Source organism: Triturus cristatus, chromosome 2_1 (assembly GCF_964204655.1).
Source record: "Triturus cristatus chromosome 2_1, aTriCri1.1, whole genome shotgun sequence".
Lineage (NCBI taxonomy): Eukaryota > Metazoa > Chordata > Amphibia > Caudata > Salamandridae > Triturus > Triturus cristatus.
The window spans coordinates 799,509,630-799,527,185 of NC_140581.1; the positions used below are offsets into that span (position 1 = coordinate 799,509,630).

Here is a 17,556-nt window from a genome sequence, read left to right on the forward strand (position 1 = left end):
GCTGGGTTGGTGTCTGTCGTAGTGGGTGGAGAAGTGCAGCTGAGGGCAGAGGTGAGGTGTTCTTTGGAGACTTTGTTCCAGTTTCTGCATGGGAGGCATGTGCAGTGGGTTTCGAGATGGAGAAATGGATTCTGTGGTTGTCTGTCCGGAGCGGTTGCGTGGTGTGGCTGGAGTGAATGCTGTTTCCTCCAGTGAAGATGGGGTCGAGTATGTGTCCTGATGTGTGTGTGGGGGTGGAGATAAGTTGCTTCAGTCCTATGTTGGTGAGGTTCTCCAGGAGGGTGGTGGTATTGGGATCGCTGATGTTGTCTAGGTGGAAGTTCAGGTCTCGGAGCAGTATGTAGTCCGTGAAGGCGAGGGCGTGGGGAGCGATGTAGTCTGCGATGGTGAAAGGAGAGCGGGGTCCGGGAGGTCTGTAGGCGAGCATTCCGTGAAGCGGCGTTCTAGGGTTGGGCTGGATCTAGAAGTGGATGTGTTCCATGAGGGGCGAGGCGTCGTCCAAGTTGGTGGTAGTTAGGAGGAGGAAGCTCTTGTGGGCGATGGTGAGGCCTCCTCCTGGGTGGTTGGGGCGGTCTTTCCTCAGGATCTTGTATCTGTCTGGGATGGTGGTTGTGATGTCTGGAGTGGAGTTGGAGTTGGCCCAGGTCTCTGTGAGGAAGGCGAAGTCGAGTGTGTGAGTGTCTTGAGGACATCTCAGATTTCTACGGTGTGTCTGTGCAGGGAGCGTACGTTGAGGAGGATACAGCTCAGCGGCTTGAGTGTGGTGGCGTCCGGTGGGTTGGGGATGGCTGTCTGGGTTGGGAGGTGTGTGAAGGTAAGGCGGCTGTGTCGGCAGGAGATCGGGCAGTGGGTGTTGCTCGGCATCAATAGCTGGCATTTGTTGTTGCATCCAGGGTTGAGTGCGTGGAGAGTGCTGGGGTCATAGTGGAGGGAAGTCAGGGGACCAAGGTCCCAGGCGATGGTAGCGGTCGGGTTCATAGACGCGCGCAGATGGGCTTGCCTTTGGTGCACCAGGGGGGCTGCCACAGAGCAGCTGCCATTAAATAGGGGTCGGGGAGGGTTAGCAGCTGGGAGGCAGGAGCTGTAGCACGCTGGGTTAGGGGCCGAGAGTCAGCAGCAGCGGGAAAAAAGGCAAGAAAAAGGCAAGATAACAGAGGCAAACAGAAAAAAGACAACAAACGGGGAAAAAGGCACAAGAAAAAAGGCAAAAATACAAAGAGACAGAAAAGGCTGACACCCACAGAGTGGACCAGCAGAAGAGCAGGCTAGTAGTATAGGTGTTCTATGAACTAGAATGCATGCAATACATTTTACATAGAGTAGGTGTTCTGTAAATTAGAATGTATGGGATACATTTTACAAATTGTATATGTACTGTGTAGTAAAATGCAAAAAGAATAATTGATGGACAGAACGCTGAACAATGTCAAAATGTCACCCCAATACAGAGATCTGGGCCTAAATCCATCTTTTTTTGCTCACCACGCCATTCCAGCTTGGACCCAGTAATCTGCAAATCAGTCTTGACCCTGTTCCCCATGGGAACAGCCCATCCCGAACTGTCTGACCAGGTTCTCCCTAAACCAGAAACAAGCATCCTGGGACTGGTTCCAGGGTATCGCCTCTCATCAGCCAGGAAAGCTTGACTCCAGTTGCATGGTGAGCACAGGACCCATGTCTGGGCATACCTTTCCCAATTAGGGGACAAATGAAAAAAAAAACAATAGATGGACAGAATGCTGTGTATTGGAATGCGTGGGATACATTTTACAAAGTGTAGGTGTTCCGTGAATTAGAATTAATGGGATGCATTTTAAATAGAGTAGGTATTCTGTGAATTAGAACATATGGGATACATTTTATGAAGTGTACATATTCTGTGAATTAGAATGTATAGGATATATTTTACATAGAGTAGGTGTTCTGTGAATTAGAATGTATGGTATACATTTTACAATGCAAAGTTGTTCTGTGAATTAGAATGCATGGGGTACAGTTACAAAGTCCGTGTTCTGTGAATTAGAATGCATGGGATACATTTTACAAAGTGTAGGTGGTCTGTGAATTAGACAGCATGGTATATAGTTTACATAGTGTAGATGCCCTGAGAACTCATGAGCTATACTTACAAAGTGTAAGTGTTTTATGAAGTAGAATGCATTGGATACATTTCATATAGTGCAAACTTTCTGTGAATTTGAATGCATGGGATGCAGTTTATATAGCATGGGTTTCCTATGAATTAGAATATATTGGTGTTTTAGCTATAAACTGCTCATTGAACTATAGTTGTATTGAATACATGCATTTTGCAGAACCTAGCTAGCATTCGTCTATGAAAAAATCTTATAATATCTTGAATATCATGGCTCCCCGAACTCTCAAACAACCATATCTATCCTTAGGCAGTTCCTTGCTACACTATCACACACTCAGGCTGCTGCATGTTGAAATATGTTTCAGGGCATTATTATGAGGTCTCTGGAAATGGGACTGGTAATTCTGGCCACTAGAGCCCTAGAGTTACTGTAAGGAAGAAGTGGGTAATAGCCAGAGACTTGGATTTACTGCATCCAAGTGGCTTGGTTAGTCCTCATTTGCAGCCAGATTTTCTCCCATAGATTTAATCCAGAGTCCACAGGGGAAATTGTAGGGACCTGTGGTGTATTTGCATTACCAGTATCAGGATGAGTCGAATGTATGACGTTACAACGCATACATTTACAACGCATGCCTTTACAAAGCAGTTTTTACATCGCAACATCCTTTACAACATCCTTTACAACGCATTCTTTTACATCGCATGCCATTACAACGCATGCCATTACAACGCATACCATTACACCGCATTTAAGGTAAGTGTTGGATAGTGTAGGGGTAATAATTACTGTTCTAACTTCAGTGAGTGCAACAGTAGGGAAAGTGTTGGGTAGTGTAGGGGTAAAAATTACTATTCTAACTCCAGCGAGTGCAACAGTAGGGTAAGTGTTGGATAGTGTAGTGGTAAAAATTACTAAATTACTATTCTAACTCGAGTGAGTGCAACAATAAGGTAAGTGTTGGATAGCGTAAGGGTACTATGTGTTGTAATGGTATGCATTGCAATGACTTGCGATGTGATGCCTGCGTTGTAGTGACATGCATTGCAGTGACATGTGACGTAATGGCTGCGTTGTAATGACATGCTATGTAAAGAATGTTGCAATATAATGACCGTGTTGTAAAGGTAGTGCGATGTAATGACTGCGTTGTAAAGGTTGTTTCCCGGATGAGTCGTTACCTAGTCCATTCGACTAACTCATAATGAGGGCCATGAAGGCCTCTGACTAGGAATACCAGCATGCACACCCTAGGCATTGGTGTGCATAAGAAACTATAAATTAATTGCAGTGAGGGATTAACGCGTTAAGTTCAAACTCTGGCACCGTTTTTTTCTGCTGACAGACTCTACATTTAGATAATGTTTTAATTCTTTTACCACTTTCTGACCCTAACATGGCTTGGACTACTACTCCACTCTCCTCGTTTTGCAACAGGGATAGTAAATTCCATAAAGATTTTCCTTATTATGTCATCACATGTAATAAAAACATTATTTCTTTTATTCTGTTTAATTTATTTTTCATTCTATTGTGGTGTGAGTTGCTTAGATACAAACATGTTTTGTTTTCCAATATAAAGCATGGTTTGGTAAAATAGATTCTTTTATTTTCTTCTTAGAGTTACCTGTGCAATGCTTTTCAGCTGCAGTGCTGCCATAATGCTTTAGCACATTGCATAAGCTGTTGCTTTATGTGTGTAGGTTGACCCTTTATGAAATATTTACTACAGCATTATTTCCACTTAAGCATTATTTGAAACTGGGGACTCCCACTCAAGCATAATTGGAATCCGGGAACCCCCAATGAATCATTACCGGAAGCCAGGAACCCTGGCCTGAGTGTTTCTGGTGATTTGAACTGCAAAACAATACAGAAAAATAGAGAAACAAGCATTCATCAAATAAATATAAAATTGATGTAATATATTTTTGATTCACAAACACATTTTTTTAGATCTACATTTTGATTTTAATGGAAGGTTGGAGCTTTTCTAAATTCATTTAGGGACGCTCATCCATACTATATTCTATCTGATGCACTTGCATTCCTAAACATTTCAAGTTTACACTTCTTAATTTATATAAACTTTATTACTCTGTTAATATTGTTTAATTTTCTAAGCAGTTGCGGACCTCCTGAGGAGGCTTTGCAGACCCCCATGGGCCCTCAGACCACGGGGTTAAGAACACTTGTAATAACATTTTTTCCTAAAGACAGAGAATGGGTAAACCCTTTGATACATCTTGTCCTTTGTGTGTTAACAGAAACTATATTTTCAGAGGGACTAGACCAAGCCACTTTCACAAACCCTGCTAGGGTCACATCCCCTTAAACTGCTGCATAATTAAAAGCAATTGCTGGTTGCGCTTTTCAATGTTCTGCTGTTCCTCTCTGAGCTTTTCTTGTTCACGTAGAATCTCCTCCTGGAAAATACCAAAAGGGAGGTCCATATCAAATACATCAGTCCTTTCAAGTTAAATCTTCCTCTTACATTCATAACCATCATGATTGCAGTGCACTAGCCATAAAAAAATCTTGTTTTTCCTATTTATTTTGAATTGAATGTTTGTTATATATAGTTTGAATCTTCTATGAAGAGCCCAAGCAGAATCCTTTACAGAGTGTAACATATCCTACAACACTTATCATACTTGAAAAAACACAGGTACGACTGAGAAAATGTTTTATCTGTTTGTGTATGTATATATAACCTCTGTAATACTCTTCAATATGAATTCTTTGATAAAAATCCAGAAATCTTCCGTATTGGAAAATACGGATACCGTCAAATTAAACTGCATATTAAAAAGTGCAATTACTGTGAAAATCTCACAGCATTTCTACAAGCAAATAATCTAAAATGGTTGCATTTTATGATATGGTCTAATGCTTCTAATGCTTCGTGTATAAAAATCCCCCGCAAAATCCCTGCACACGCGAGAACTCCTTGGAATCTCACATTTAAGCCCTATCAAGCCTGAAAAATATTGTCACTTGGTAGCATTGTCATAAAGACATAACCACCCACTTGAACATCCCAGGGTACTCTGGCAGACGCATTCACCCACCCTAAACTGGCAAAGCCAAATAGCTAGTCGTTTTGGAGCCAGACTAAAAACAACATCCAGCACCATCATTGAGCACAAGGAAATTATTTGTTGACTCCATATTGAAAAGATCACAACCAAGGCATCCACCAGGAAGTGCAAACTCAAATCTGCCAACCAGGACCTTAGGATCATGGCCAAAGAGGACATTAGTGCGAAGCCCCACCTCTTTTAGCACCTGATAGTTAAGACCTCCCACAAAATGCGCTCATGGTTGGGGCAGAACATCAGCAACATGGTAAACCTGTTGATGGTTTTCACTTGGAAGATTGATGACTTTAAAAAGCATTGGCACAATCCCTAGAGGAGTCTCTGTAACACCATACCTGGCAGCACTGCATAGTTTTTACCGAAGGAGAATGCTCCTAACCCTGATGACTCTCAGCCCATTAGAGGAAAAGGTTTTAGGCCTGGAAGATATCAGTGGAGGTATGAGGCTGGGGGTACTTCACAGTCAGACGTATGTGCAATTGATTTACTACACTGCTCTATCATGTATAAATTACATCATAATGGGTTTGTGTGTGGGGCACTAACATCCACAAGGTAAACATACAGTGTTTGTGTAGGTTAACATAAATAAAAGTCCTGGCCAATTACACTGGTACGGGGCTCATATCCTACACACGCACCTCCAGGTACCTCCTGCAGGAATATCTGTGGTGAGGGCCTGTAGAAAAAGTAATACAGTGTGGCTTCAACTGACTGTAAGACCAAATGTTCACTGCATACCACAGTTTGACTGGTACGAGTATGAATTGAACAATGACAGAACCATAGCTGAAACCTTGATGGCCTTGATGAGGTATGAAAGTAATGTCCCAAAGATGTTGACAGTTATGAGTGATAGCCAAGATACTGGATGTGTGGAGATGTAAAACACAGATGATCACATCCCTTTGTAGGTGACTCCCATCATGAGGGATCATATGGAAATTAGGGTCTCTTCAGTGATCCTGCACTTGAACCCACAACAGTTGCTACCATCAAGCCAGCCACCTGCATCACTACAGCTACCACCAGCAGGCCAGACACTGCCAGATTCAGAGCTGTCAGAAACAGTCCAACTTCCACCACTGCTGCCAGTAGCAGGTGAGCCACTGCTACTACCCCACAGCTGCTCTTCTATGACTGCAGCAGATACCACCACCCTTGCTGTGGATATCGTGGCTGGTGAGGAGGTGTTAAGATGCATGCAGCTAGAGGACATCATCTCCATTACTCAGGAGGAAGATGGTACAGAGGAGTTGCCACTGGGTGGAGCAGAAGTGGGAGGAAAGGGGTATCTACTGAGCCATGAAGAGGATCATGACAACTGACAGATAGCAGCGGGACAAGTGGAGAGGGGGCAAGCATTCAGCAGCCTGACCAGACGTCTGGAGTGACAGTAGATGACCCTGTCTCAGATGCTAAACTTTACCACTCAGGACAGTTCCACACATTGTTTTTGTCCCCTTTCCAATTCTCCCACATGCCGCCCAAGACAGCAGAGGATGTGATTAGCCTAAGTGGCATAAACTCCCATAATCACACTTACTAAGAACAACGAACAAGGTGATATACAGGGCTGTCAAGGTAAGGTGGGTGTAGGATATAGCATCCCTGTAAGCTCATCTGAAGTTAACGTGGTTGGTAGGATGAAGCATCCAGGGCTCAGGAGTGTTGGGTGAAAATAGGGCAGTATAACAGAGGAGTACGCAGGTAGACCAGCCAATTGGGGTTATGGTAGGTGGTAAGATGAGGTGATATGAAACTGAAGTGTTGGAGGTATTCACTTTTTTTTTGATAAACAAGTTTTTATTGTTTTAAACGGTCCAACAACAGAAACAGTCTGGTATTCCGAAGCAGTACCACACAGCAATACATTAGGAAGCACCCCCCGTTCCCCCCCGCCCCCAGAAGCCCCCCTCCACCCCCCGAACCGCCCTACTAAAGTATATTGCCTAGCCATTTCCCCCAAACTTTCCGGTATTTCTTGGGGCATCCTCGTGCCCGATAGAGAGTCCGCTCCTGCGCCGCGCACCAGTCCACCCCAGCTCCCCATTTAGCCACACTTGGCGGCAACGGCTGCTTCCATGCCGCTGCAATGTCGCGCTTGGCCACCATCAAGGCCGTCATGAGAAACAGCTGCTCTGAACGCGTGCCATCTAAGCCATCTGTGATGCCCAGCAGCGAGTGTCGGGGGTCGTGTGGCACCTCCCACCCCAGGACCTCCGTAAGCTCGGTTTCAATGCCTCTCCAGAACCCCTCCAGGGCAGGGCAGGACCACACCATATGCAGGAAGTCCGCCGGCTCGGAACCACATCGGGGGCAGGCCGCGTCCCCGGAGAGGCCCGCACGGTGAAGGCGAGCCGGTGTGAGGTATGCCGCATGGAGATAATAAATTTGGATGAGTCGCAGCTTAGCGGAGGCCGTCACCAAGCAGGGGGCCATAAGGGCGTCCCGCCAGTCGGCCTCATCCAGGGGACCCACCCACCCCTCCCAGCGCTCCTTAAGACCCGCAAGGGATGTAGGGGTGCAATTGACGAGGGAGCGGTAAATCCTGGAAATGCCCCCCCTCCCCAGGTTGCCCAGCAGGACCTGAGCCTCCGGGGGGCTGTGGTCTGGCAGCCGGACGTCCAGTGGGGTGTAGGTGCGTATGGCGTGGCGCAGCTGGAGGTATCTATAAAATTGAGAGGAGTGAAGGGAAAAACGCGCCTGCAGCTCTGAAAAGGAACACATCCGCCCTCCCCGCCAGACGTCCCCCAGTTGGGAAATGCCGATGAGGTCCCATGATTTGAAGCCTTCCAGCTTTGTGACCTCCCGCAACCACGTCCCGTGCCACAGGGGGGTGACCCGGGTCAACCGTCCCGTCCATCGGGTGAGGCGGAGCGCCGCTCGCCAGGACAGGAATACAGCCCTGGTGATGTCCGGGCAAGAAGCAGGGATGGGGGCGCCGTACAGGCGATCTTGGATATCGGCGAAACCCAAGCCGTTAAGTTCCACCCTGTAGGCCGGGTCGGACCAACCCCCTCCAAACCAGTCGTGAATGACCAGGAGGCGGGTGGCCATGTAGTAGAGGTAAAGATCAGACATGCCCAGGCCCCCGTCAAAGGTGGGTATGCGGCACGTCGACAGAGCCAGCCGCCGCCTCCCCTCGCCCCAGAGAAATCTCGTCGCCATCCCGTCTAGTTCGCGGAACCACGGTCGCGGAAAGGAGAGGGGGGCGTTTTGCAATACGTACAGAAACCGGGGAAGGATCATCATTTTGTAGAGGGCGACCCTCCCTAGCGGGTTAAGGGGCAGCTGTTGCCATCGCGCCAGGTCGACCTTGGCTCTCTTGACCAGGGGGGCGACGTTGAGCGCCCAGCTCAGCTCCGGGAGGAGGGAGACCCAGATGCCCAGGTACTGAAATGATAAGCGGCGCAGAGGGATGGTCTCCTGCCAGTCAAAGCATTCCCTGGAGGGGTGCAACGGAACCAGGATCGACTTCCGCGGGTTGAGGGAGAGACCCGATGCCCGGCCAAAACGGCTCAGAATGGATAGTGCACGCGGTCCGGAGCGTGCTGGGTCCCCAAGGTACAGTAGGACATCATCCGCATAGAGGGCGATTTTGTCGGCTTCCAGGCCAGGCCATTCCCACCCCCGAAGGAGGGGGTCAGATCTAATCAGGGCGGCCAGAGGTTCCATCGCCAGAGCGAAGAGAAGGGGCGACAGTGGGCAACCCTGCCTCGTCCCCCGGCCGACCTGAAAGGGCCTTGACAACGCACCATTAACCAATACTCTGGCACGGGGCCGGGCATAGAGGACTCGCACCATCCCCACGAACCGAGGGCCAAAGCCCATGCGGGACAGGACGTCGAAGAGGTAGGTCCACCCCACCGAATCGAAAGCCTTTTCGAAGTCGACGAGGAGTAGAGCGAGGTACGGGGTCAGATGATGGCGGTGGGCCAAGGCCACGTGGAGACGGCGCAGACAGTGGCGCGTGCCCCGAGCGGGCATGAAGCCACATTGATCCGGGTGGACCAAGGTAGACAACAGGGGCCTAAGCCGCTGGGCCAAGACCGCCGCATAGAGCTTCACATCGGTGTTGATGAGCGAAATTGGGCGGTAGGCAGCTCTATCGGTGGACGGCGGCGTGGATTTGGGCAAAACCACAATCGTGGCCAGGTCAGACTCCGGGGGGAAGGAACCCCTCTCAAGCGCCTCCGCATAGTGAGCTCTCAGCCGCGGGACCAGGGTGTCCCTATAGGCCGCAAAGAAATTCTGAGGAAAGCCGTCCGGGCCTGGTGTCTTCCCCGCTGACATACGCCCGATTGCCTCCCCGATTTCTTCGACGGAGATGGGGGCCTCCAGGCTCTCCATTTCGTCCGGCCGAAGCCGGGCCAGGCAGGCGGTCCCAGGCGCGAGCAGGGCGTCCAGAGAAAGGTCCGGCGCACGCGCTCGGTAGAGCTGAGAATAGAACTGGGCAAATGCCGCTGCCATCGCCACGGAGGAGGACTGGAGCACCCCCGACGAGTCGTAATCGCCGGAATGACGCGCGACGCCCTGGAGTAAGTGGCCAGGCGGTCCAACAGTGCGCCGTTCTTGTCCCCCCAGCCATACACCCTCGCTACCGAGGACTGCCAAAGAAGCTTGGCCGCCTCGAGGGACCGCTGACAAATCTCCGGAGGTATTCACTTTTAACAACTTATTTTCCAATCTGCACAATCGTTTGATATGTGTTATGTGTAAGTAAATGTTATTATTGTTATACAGGTCAGATCGGATATAGTTAACAACAATTTTGTTGCTGCAGCCAGTATTTTTGGTATGCTGTCAATATCAGATATGCCCCTCTTCTCCTTCTTCATCATTGTTACTTGTATTTTATCCTCCTCCTCTAAAACTGACATGCATTACTTTTCTGCAATGTTGAACAGCACACACCGAATTATGATTGTGCGATACACTCTACGAGGCTTATTAAGGTTCCACTTGTGCTGTACAGACAACAGAAATATGCCTTTAAAAGTCCAAATGCATGCCCATTTTTTTTTGCATGTCTTGGTCTTTGGCATGTTGTATGCTTGCTCAAGTGCATTCAGTAGTTTTTGAAGAAGGCCATGAGCCATTGTATCCACAGCTATCCAGAGCCACCTACATAGGATACACATGCGGTTATAAGTAAACAGCAATGCCCAAAAATGTATTTTCAAATGTAAGAAAGCATTTCTCTATTTATGATACTGGGCACAGCCATTTCATTGATGGGATGGTACGCTGTTTACCAAGTATTTGTAACATGTACAAATAAGCTTTTTTATATTTGTATCTTCACATGATATCACAATAATAGAAATTTAATTCCATAACAGACATTCTGAGGAGGTGGGTTATGTCGGTGTACTCTCTAAGTAGCCATTTCCTGAGCAGGTGATGGTCTCGGTGACGTATGGTATTCAACTGTTCCTCTAGATCACGGGTTTATGTTTGGGATCTAGAAATCTGACACAGCAATGTGTAAACCACAGGTCTCCCTCACAGATCACCTGCACGTTGATCGTGTGCGGCATCTTTGTAGCTGTGGATTATTAAATTCAGCAAGGCATCTGTATTTTGGAAAATGTGAGCTGTGCCAGCTTATGTGCCATACCCACTGTTCACGGTAAGAACCAGTTGCAAAACAATGCCGAGCTGCAAGTCATATGACGAAGGGCAGTCTGCATCCCATTATTTGGTTCCAGTGCACCTCTAATGGCAGACACCATGTGGGTTGTGGTGCCATTATCAAGCCCATAGATTATGGAGACCAGAGGTTCTGACATGTTTCATCCAGAGATTAGTTTTTGCTCTTTGGACTTGTGCAGCCTGCGTCTGTTACTCCTACAACATAACATACTGAATCATGCTTGGATATGTTGAGGCATAGTTAAATACCCATTCAGGGTATTATTATTGTGCTTTTTATGCTACTGCTATGTATTGATGGACTTGCAGATCATTTTTATTGGCTCTGTGCATTGTTTTTAGATTCGTTGTGCTCTTATATTGTTTCCATCTTGGGTAATGTATGTAATTATTTAGGACATTCTTCTAGGTTGTGGAGGCTTTCTGGGGTAATTTCACCTGTCTGTGACCCCTAAAGCTTGTGATAGTTGGGTGTTTATGCAAGTTATTAAACCATTGACGAGCACACTGTTCGCTCACAAGGTGGATCTGGGGAAGCCTACACAGAGGAAGCCGCATCCCAACCAAATCTTATCATAATCAATTGTTTATTCTCACCTTATGCAATACTAGTACCTGCACATACAGCCCACCCACTCCCTGCTTTTATTTAGTCAAAATGAATTTTAAGACAGACATAGAAGACACTTGTCTACCATTCAACCTCGAGAGACAGATCTCACTTGAATCCAACCATCATCAACTCGTGCAAAACATTGGGCAACCACTCAAAATAGTCTGTAAACTACTGTTGCATTATTGTCAGTAATGCAAAAGGCACCAAGTGCCAGGAGAGGCCTCGGTGAAAACTAGGGAAAGCTAGTTATTATACAGAGCAGCAAAGTGAAAACTTCAAATGGCACTCCAATGGCGGATAGAATCGAGAATTCGATCAGCCACCTAAACAGCATAAGAGCTGCTTGCATAGCATCCTCGCAGAAGCTAAGGGCCCCACCACATAATGAAAGGAAAAGTAACGGAAAGGCACTGTACCACAGAAGACCATACATATGAGACCAGCACCACAGTGTCCAGCGAGTGATTGCATAATAACAAAACGATAGATAGAATGCTTACATTAATCTTAACTACTGGACATTTATCTGGGATACATTCCAGACCATTGTCTATTTTGCTCAGTGAGCCACTACAGGCAGGAACCAACTATGTGCAAACAAGTCTTGGCCCCGGCCTGCTAGGGACAGTCCAATCATAACTGCTAGGTGACGCCCTTGCTGTATGGGAACACAGCAAGCTTAGGCATCTTTCAGCCTTTTAGGCCTCATCATGAGGTGCGGTTTAAGTCCAGCAACTCAGGAAGCACAGACATACAACTGGACATACCTGTCACACTGGAGTGTTTAACTGAAGGCAATGCGAAAAAGTGATGGAGAAAACCCATTAATTCATTAATTCACTTCAGCCACTAGTTGGTACTCTAGCGTGAATGCTTGTTTATCATTGAAAACAGTATTTGTTTCTAACAACAAAACAATTTTCTCTCTTTTGAAATATTTATATATTTTTCTGTAACAAGTTGTACCTGAAAATCTAATCCTCTACTTAACCCATTTCCTTATCTACAACTTTGATTCTTGCCTAAATTCAAACCTAGTCATTACCTCACATATCCATTGTTCTTCACTGTAGGAAATGATCATATTTTGTGTGGTGTACTTCAGGATGCTTCCCATAACTGTTTTTGCTGACCGTAGATATTGGTGCGCTTAACCCCTGCTAACTAATGTTAAAGTGAATGTGCTCTTCCTTTTGACATTATGAAATTGGTATGCCCCTAAAAGGTATATTTAACTTACATGTAAATCCCTATTCTATGGTAAAAACTTTACCCAGGGCCTGTAAGTTAAATGTCACTAGTGGACTGCAGCAGCCCTTGTGCCTTCCTCTACAGTAACAGTGTAAAACATGGCTTTAGGCCTACCACTGTACCCTGACTAAAGCAGCTTTTGAACTACAATTCTACCCGTCAAAATAAACCTGTTTGACAGTCTACACCTTCCTTTTGAATATTAATCTCACCCCTAGGCAGGGTGCGCTGCACTGCACATATGACAAGAAGCATGGTATTTAAAAGTAGAACATGTAGAAAGTTAATGTTAAATATGTCTTTACAGTGAAAAAGCCCCAAAAGCTATTTTAACTGTAGCAAGGCTGGTGGTCCCATAGGCACATTAAAGAATGCTATGTCCAGCTAAGAACCAGCTAGAAATTTCATTTTTTAAAATTCTTTGTAACATTTATTAGAAGCCAAATTCACTGGTGAAATCAGATGTCTAATAAATATTAAGGAACAGTAGTTTTAGAACATTACATTTTCCTTGCCTAAAGCCTCTGGAAGATAATTTGCATTAGCCACCAGCTTCAGCCCCCTGAGTGCTTAGACCTGAATGAGGTGTGAAAAGAGCAGGAACCAATGGCATTGCTGTGGGAAGGTGTTTCTGTTCTTCTGGTAGGATGACCATTTGAGCAGTGCCTAGGAACATAGGGCCTCATTATGATGCCGGTCAGACTTTCGTCCGACTGCCATAATATATCGGGACTGGGACCGCCCGACTAGCTGTCGGCAGTCCCACCATGGGAATTACAATGCGACCGCCTTCAAGGTAGTCGCAAAGTGTATTTTTTGCACTGCGGCATGTGCTGCAGCTCGCAGCACACACCGCAGTACAAAAAATACACATTTTGCATATCCCTGCACTATGTGGCAGGCAGCATGTGGTGCCTGCCACATGGTGCGGGTATATGTACGGGGGCACTATAGATGCTCCCCTGGTCCCATGTCTAAGGGCCTGGGGAGAAAGGGGGCCGACTACGGGCCCCCAATGTCCCTTTCCACCTGCCTTTTAATGGTGGGTAAACCGCCATGAAACAGCTGGTGCTAAGGGACATCGTAATCCCTACAGTGGTGCCTGGGAGGCACCACCACCACTGTAGGGATTGCGGTTCCTTCCGATGGTCCGACGGGCTCCTTGAGCCCAGTCTCTCTGACCGCCAGCCATCCACCCGCCATCGGCGGGTGGTGAGTCAGGGTCCGATAGCGATGAGATCGCCACCAACGGCCTGACGATTGTGGTCCCACCGCCATCGTAATGAGACCCTTAATTATCTTCAAAGCTGGCTCTTCTGTCACAGGAAGATGTCAAGTGACATCTGCATAGGCCTCTTCTTTGTTCCTCAGCCAGCCAGGCTCCAATCCCAATGGGGAGGGTGCTGCCTCCAGAACTGGTTGGAAGTGACCACATAGGAGTAATTGCTCATTTCCCTGGCCACATCTCCGTGGTGGGCACACAGGCTCTGCAAAAGGGGAGAAGGGTTTCACCATCTTGGATTTAGGCAGAGAGGGGAACTATGGGATTGTTTGAGGTAGGACACACAGGAAGTGCTGCAAAACAGGTAGGGTAACCCCTGGGAACTTTTACCCTATTAGTTAGGGAGGAGTTAGGGGTTTGCTTCACTTACAGGCTGGTGTCAGACATGAATGTCGCATCCATAGTACCCTTCTCATAACACCTCTGGACCTGAGAAAGAACAGAAGAGAACTGGACCTGGTGTCTGTGACCTGACAGGAGCCCTGAAGGACTGGACCTGCTCACTCTTCTACCCAGGACAAAGAAGTGGCCTCCAAGTGTCTGAATGCTGACCTCCTATTCACGTTACAAGAACACAGTAAGCTACAAGAGTCCTATCCTGCAACTGCCCAGCTTACTAGTTCCAAGTGGACGTGCCCTGGTCCCTGCTGGTGGCTTCTGCTGGAGTGAGTCTTGACCTCCTAAGTGTTGTTCCTGTGTTCCTGAAACCTTGGGAAAGTGTACTCCTCCGAACATTCTGAGAAACCTGTGACTTAGAAACCTTTTGGCTCCGGAGGCCTCAGTGGACCGGAATAATCCTGCCAAGCTAATCTGATGAAGCTGAATTGCAGCTGAGCTGAAGATTCAGGGTTCCCCCCTCTGAGCTTCTACGCAACAGCAAATCTGATTCACCTGGACATCGTGAAGAAGGTATCCTACAGCCTGCAGCCCTGCCCCTCTGGAGGAATCCAACCTACAAAAAAGTGACTACGTAGGAATGTAGAAATATTCTCTGGTTGAAGGCACCAAAAGCTTCTGGGGTTGTGAGGGACCTTCCTTGGGCACGAAATCCGAATTTCTCCTGCTCAGAGCTTTCCTGCCAAAAGTCAGTAGCTTTCCCTTCCTTAAAGAGCCCATATTTGCCACAGCCTACTGCTTTACTCTGCTGAAGATTTTGAACGTCCATTTCAGAGACTAAGTCTGAAAGTAAAACTTCCAACTGGGTTAACCAGGTTTCTCTAGCCGACCCGCCCTCCATTGCCATTAGCCTGTGAGAAATTGGTTTATTAGTTGGACAGATGTGGGGCATGCACAAGTAAGAGGTCCACAATTATCTCCATTCTGGGAACCAAGCACGCCATTGTAGCACTTGACTCTTAGGCTAGGGTCGCAGAGCAGTCCAATGCCCAACCAGGGGAGATAGTGTGAGGTAGTAATCACCATTCACTGGTATGCAATAATAATACTTAATAAATGATTGTCCATTCAGACCTTTTTCTTTCAAAAAGTACATTTATTACACAAACACAACCAAATACTATGCGTTAATTTACAAATATATACACCAGGCAGATAGAAATACCTTTAGTGCCATTTGGAAATGGGTCTTGAACCCCAAAATCACAGTTGCCCCCACTATAACACATAGAAAATCACAGTATAGGGAGGTTTCCTTTTAAATAAAGCAGGCCTATTATCGTTGTCATGGGGTCACCACATCAGTACATACGGCAAACCTATTGGCTTTGTTAAGGGGCCATCACAACAATAATAGAACATAAGCCCATTGGTTTGTTAATGGGTCGGCATAATAGAAGCCCAATAACCACATGTTAAAATCACCTTCTGTCATTGACATCAATAACCATATTTAAATGCCATCATTATTATCAATAAAGAATTGCAAGGTTACTGTCAGTAAAGCATTTAAAATCAAAAATGTGTCTGAATATTTGTTTCTGCATTCACAGGCTATATAACAATGTTTCCAGCCTTACAAATGCTTTACAAATAATGAAAAAGCCTTCTCAGGTCATGCATGCTTCCTTTGATCTGGGAGACATGGGGTTAGTTTCCAAAAGTAAGTCAATGGGGCTGCTGCCCAATTGCAGCCCATAAAACACATATTTATGAATGTTGGTGGTGCCCTTTCCCAAACTGGAGCACCATAAGGCAAGAAAAATATGCAAATTGAGGCCCACAGGCAGTGGCGGCTCGCAGAGGGAGTGCTGCGGGGCGGGGGATGGGTAGGGTGGGGGGGTAGTGGAGTCGGACATATGACGCCCAGGCGTAAAGTAAGTAAATAAATAAATAACGAAAACTATTTACCTTGCGCTCACTGCATCGCCGAGACATGTTGAATGACATCTTGAAAAAGCTCTGCAGCTGAGGACACACCAAAACGTAGTCTTTTACATCAGAACAGACCAATATGTGCAGAAAAGTTTGTAATGTACCTGCAATTCTCCTCGAGCTCCAACTGATAAATTCCTTTTACAAATCAAGGCAAGAGATGACATTTGCGCCACTAAATTGTGTTATCATGTCGGCAATGTGCGGACCTGGATGTCGGTCTCTTTCAATTGCCTTGTTCGCCTGACACATATCAACACAGATGTTTCTGAGTAGCAGGGCCGACGTCCTCATTAATGTGAAATTGTACTTTCATAGTCTTGAGTTTTCCTAACCCATGAAGCAATTGCGGGAATTGATTTACTATTTCATGATGAGTAGTCATGTTTTTAATGGCGTCAATGCAGCCTATGTATACTTTTCAATTTTCGATGGCCTAAGTCAGGTCAATAGAGATTGTTCTTTTTATTTCTCCTCAGGCATAATGATTATCTACACACCACTGTTGACAATGAAAGGTATTGAGCAACCATCTACTTTTAGTGTAAACTTTGGACAATGTTTGAAGGACTTTGGTGCTTTTTCATGTTGACTGTCATGAACTTGTATTTTTCTTCTGTGCTGCCTAGTCCAACATGCGCATGTTTTTCTGAGGTAAACATCGACATTGTACAACCATCATCTTCACTTTCACTTGATACTAAGACTGAAGAACTTTTCAACGATGATTTAGATGATGATTGACTTCATTTGGTGTTGATTTGCCTCAACTAGGGTTGTTCCTTGGCCTTATGGGTGTGCACTGCACCTCGCTTCTGGAACGTTCGGGCAGCCATTTTGTCTTCACACCTTGACGCACTTACTTTTTCCTTCGCCTTGCAAACCATTAAAAAAGGTTCTCCTTCCCACAGCCTTTGTAAATCTGTTCAATAATGGGAACTTTACCTTCGTGTGCAAATGAAAATCCACACCTGAAACACAACTTCTTTTTCTGTGGAGACATTACTCTGTGCCCACCTGCCTCGTGCTTTTGCTTACTTTTTATGTTCATGACTGACTCATTCTGGGCATCTCTGGCCTCTATGTCAGCAGCTTGTTGATCAACATGCTCTTCAGGTCTGGCAGCCATGAAAACTCACTCCAAACTAAGAGTTTCTCTCAGCACTCATCATCTGAATGAATCTGACTGGCATCCATCGATAACGTTGAGACGTATAG

The 17,556-nt window shown here is 46.3% G+C and overlaps 1 protein-coding gene across 3 annotated transcripts in view; it reads right to left on the reverse strand.

Annotated features, from left to right (window-relative positions):
- Positions 1-4,046: 4,046 nt before the first annotated feature.
- Positions 4,047-17,556, reverse strand: part of LOC146865898 (kelch domain-containing protein 10-like) — a 603,680-nt gene continuing 590,170 nt past the window's right edge. For 2 of the 3 annotated variants that reach the window (XM_085640782.1, XM_085640781.1), the window contains one exon: positions 4,274-4,525. In XM_085640782.1, the coding sequence (XP_085496908.1) occupies positions 4,421-4,525 (105 nt within the window). In that variant the 3' untranslated portion in view covers positions 4,274-4,420. Of the gene's footprint in view, positions 4,526-17,556 lie in introns of all 3 variants that reach the window. The other variant, XM_085640780.1, reaches the window with a different exon arrangement.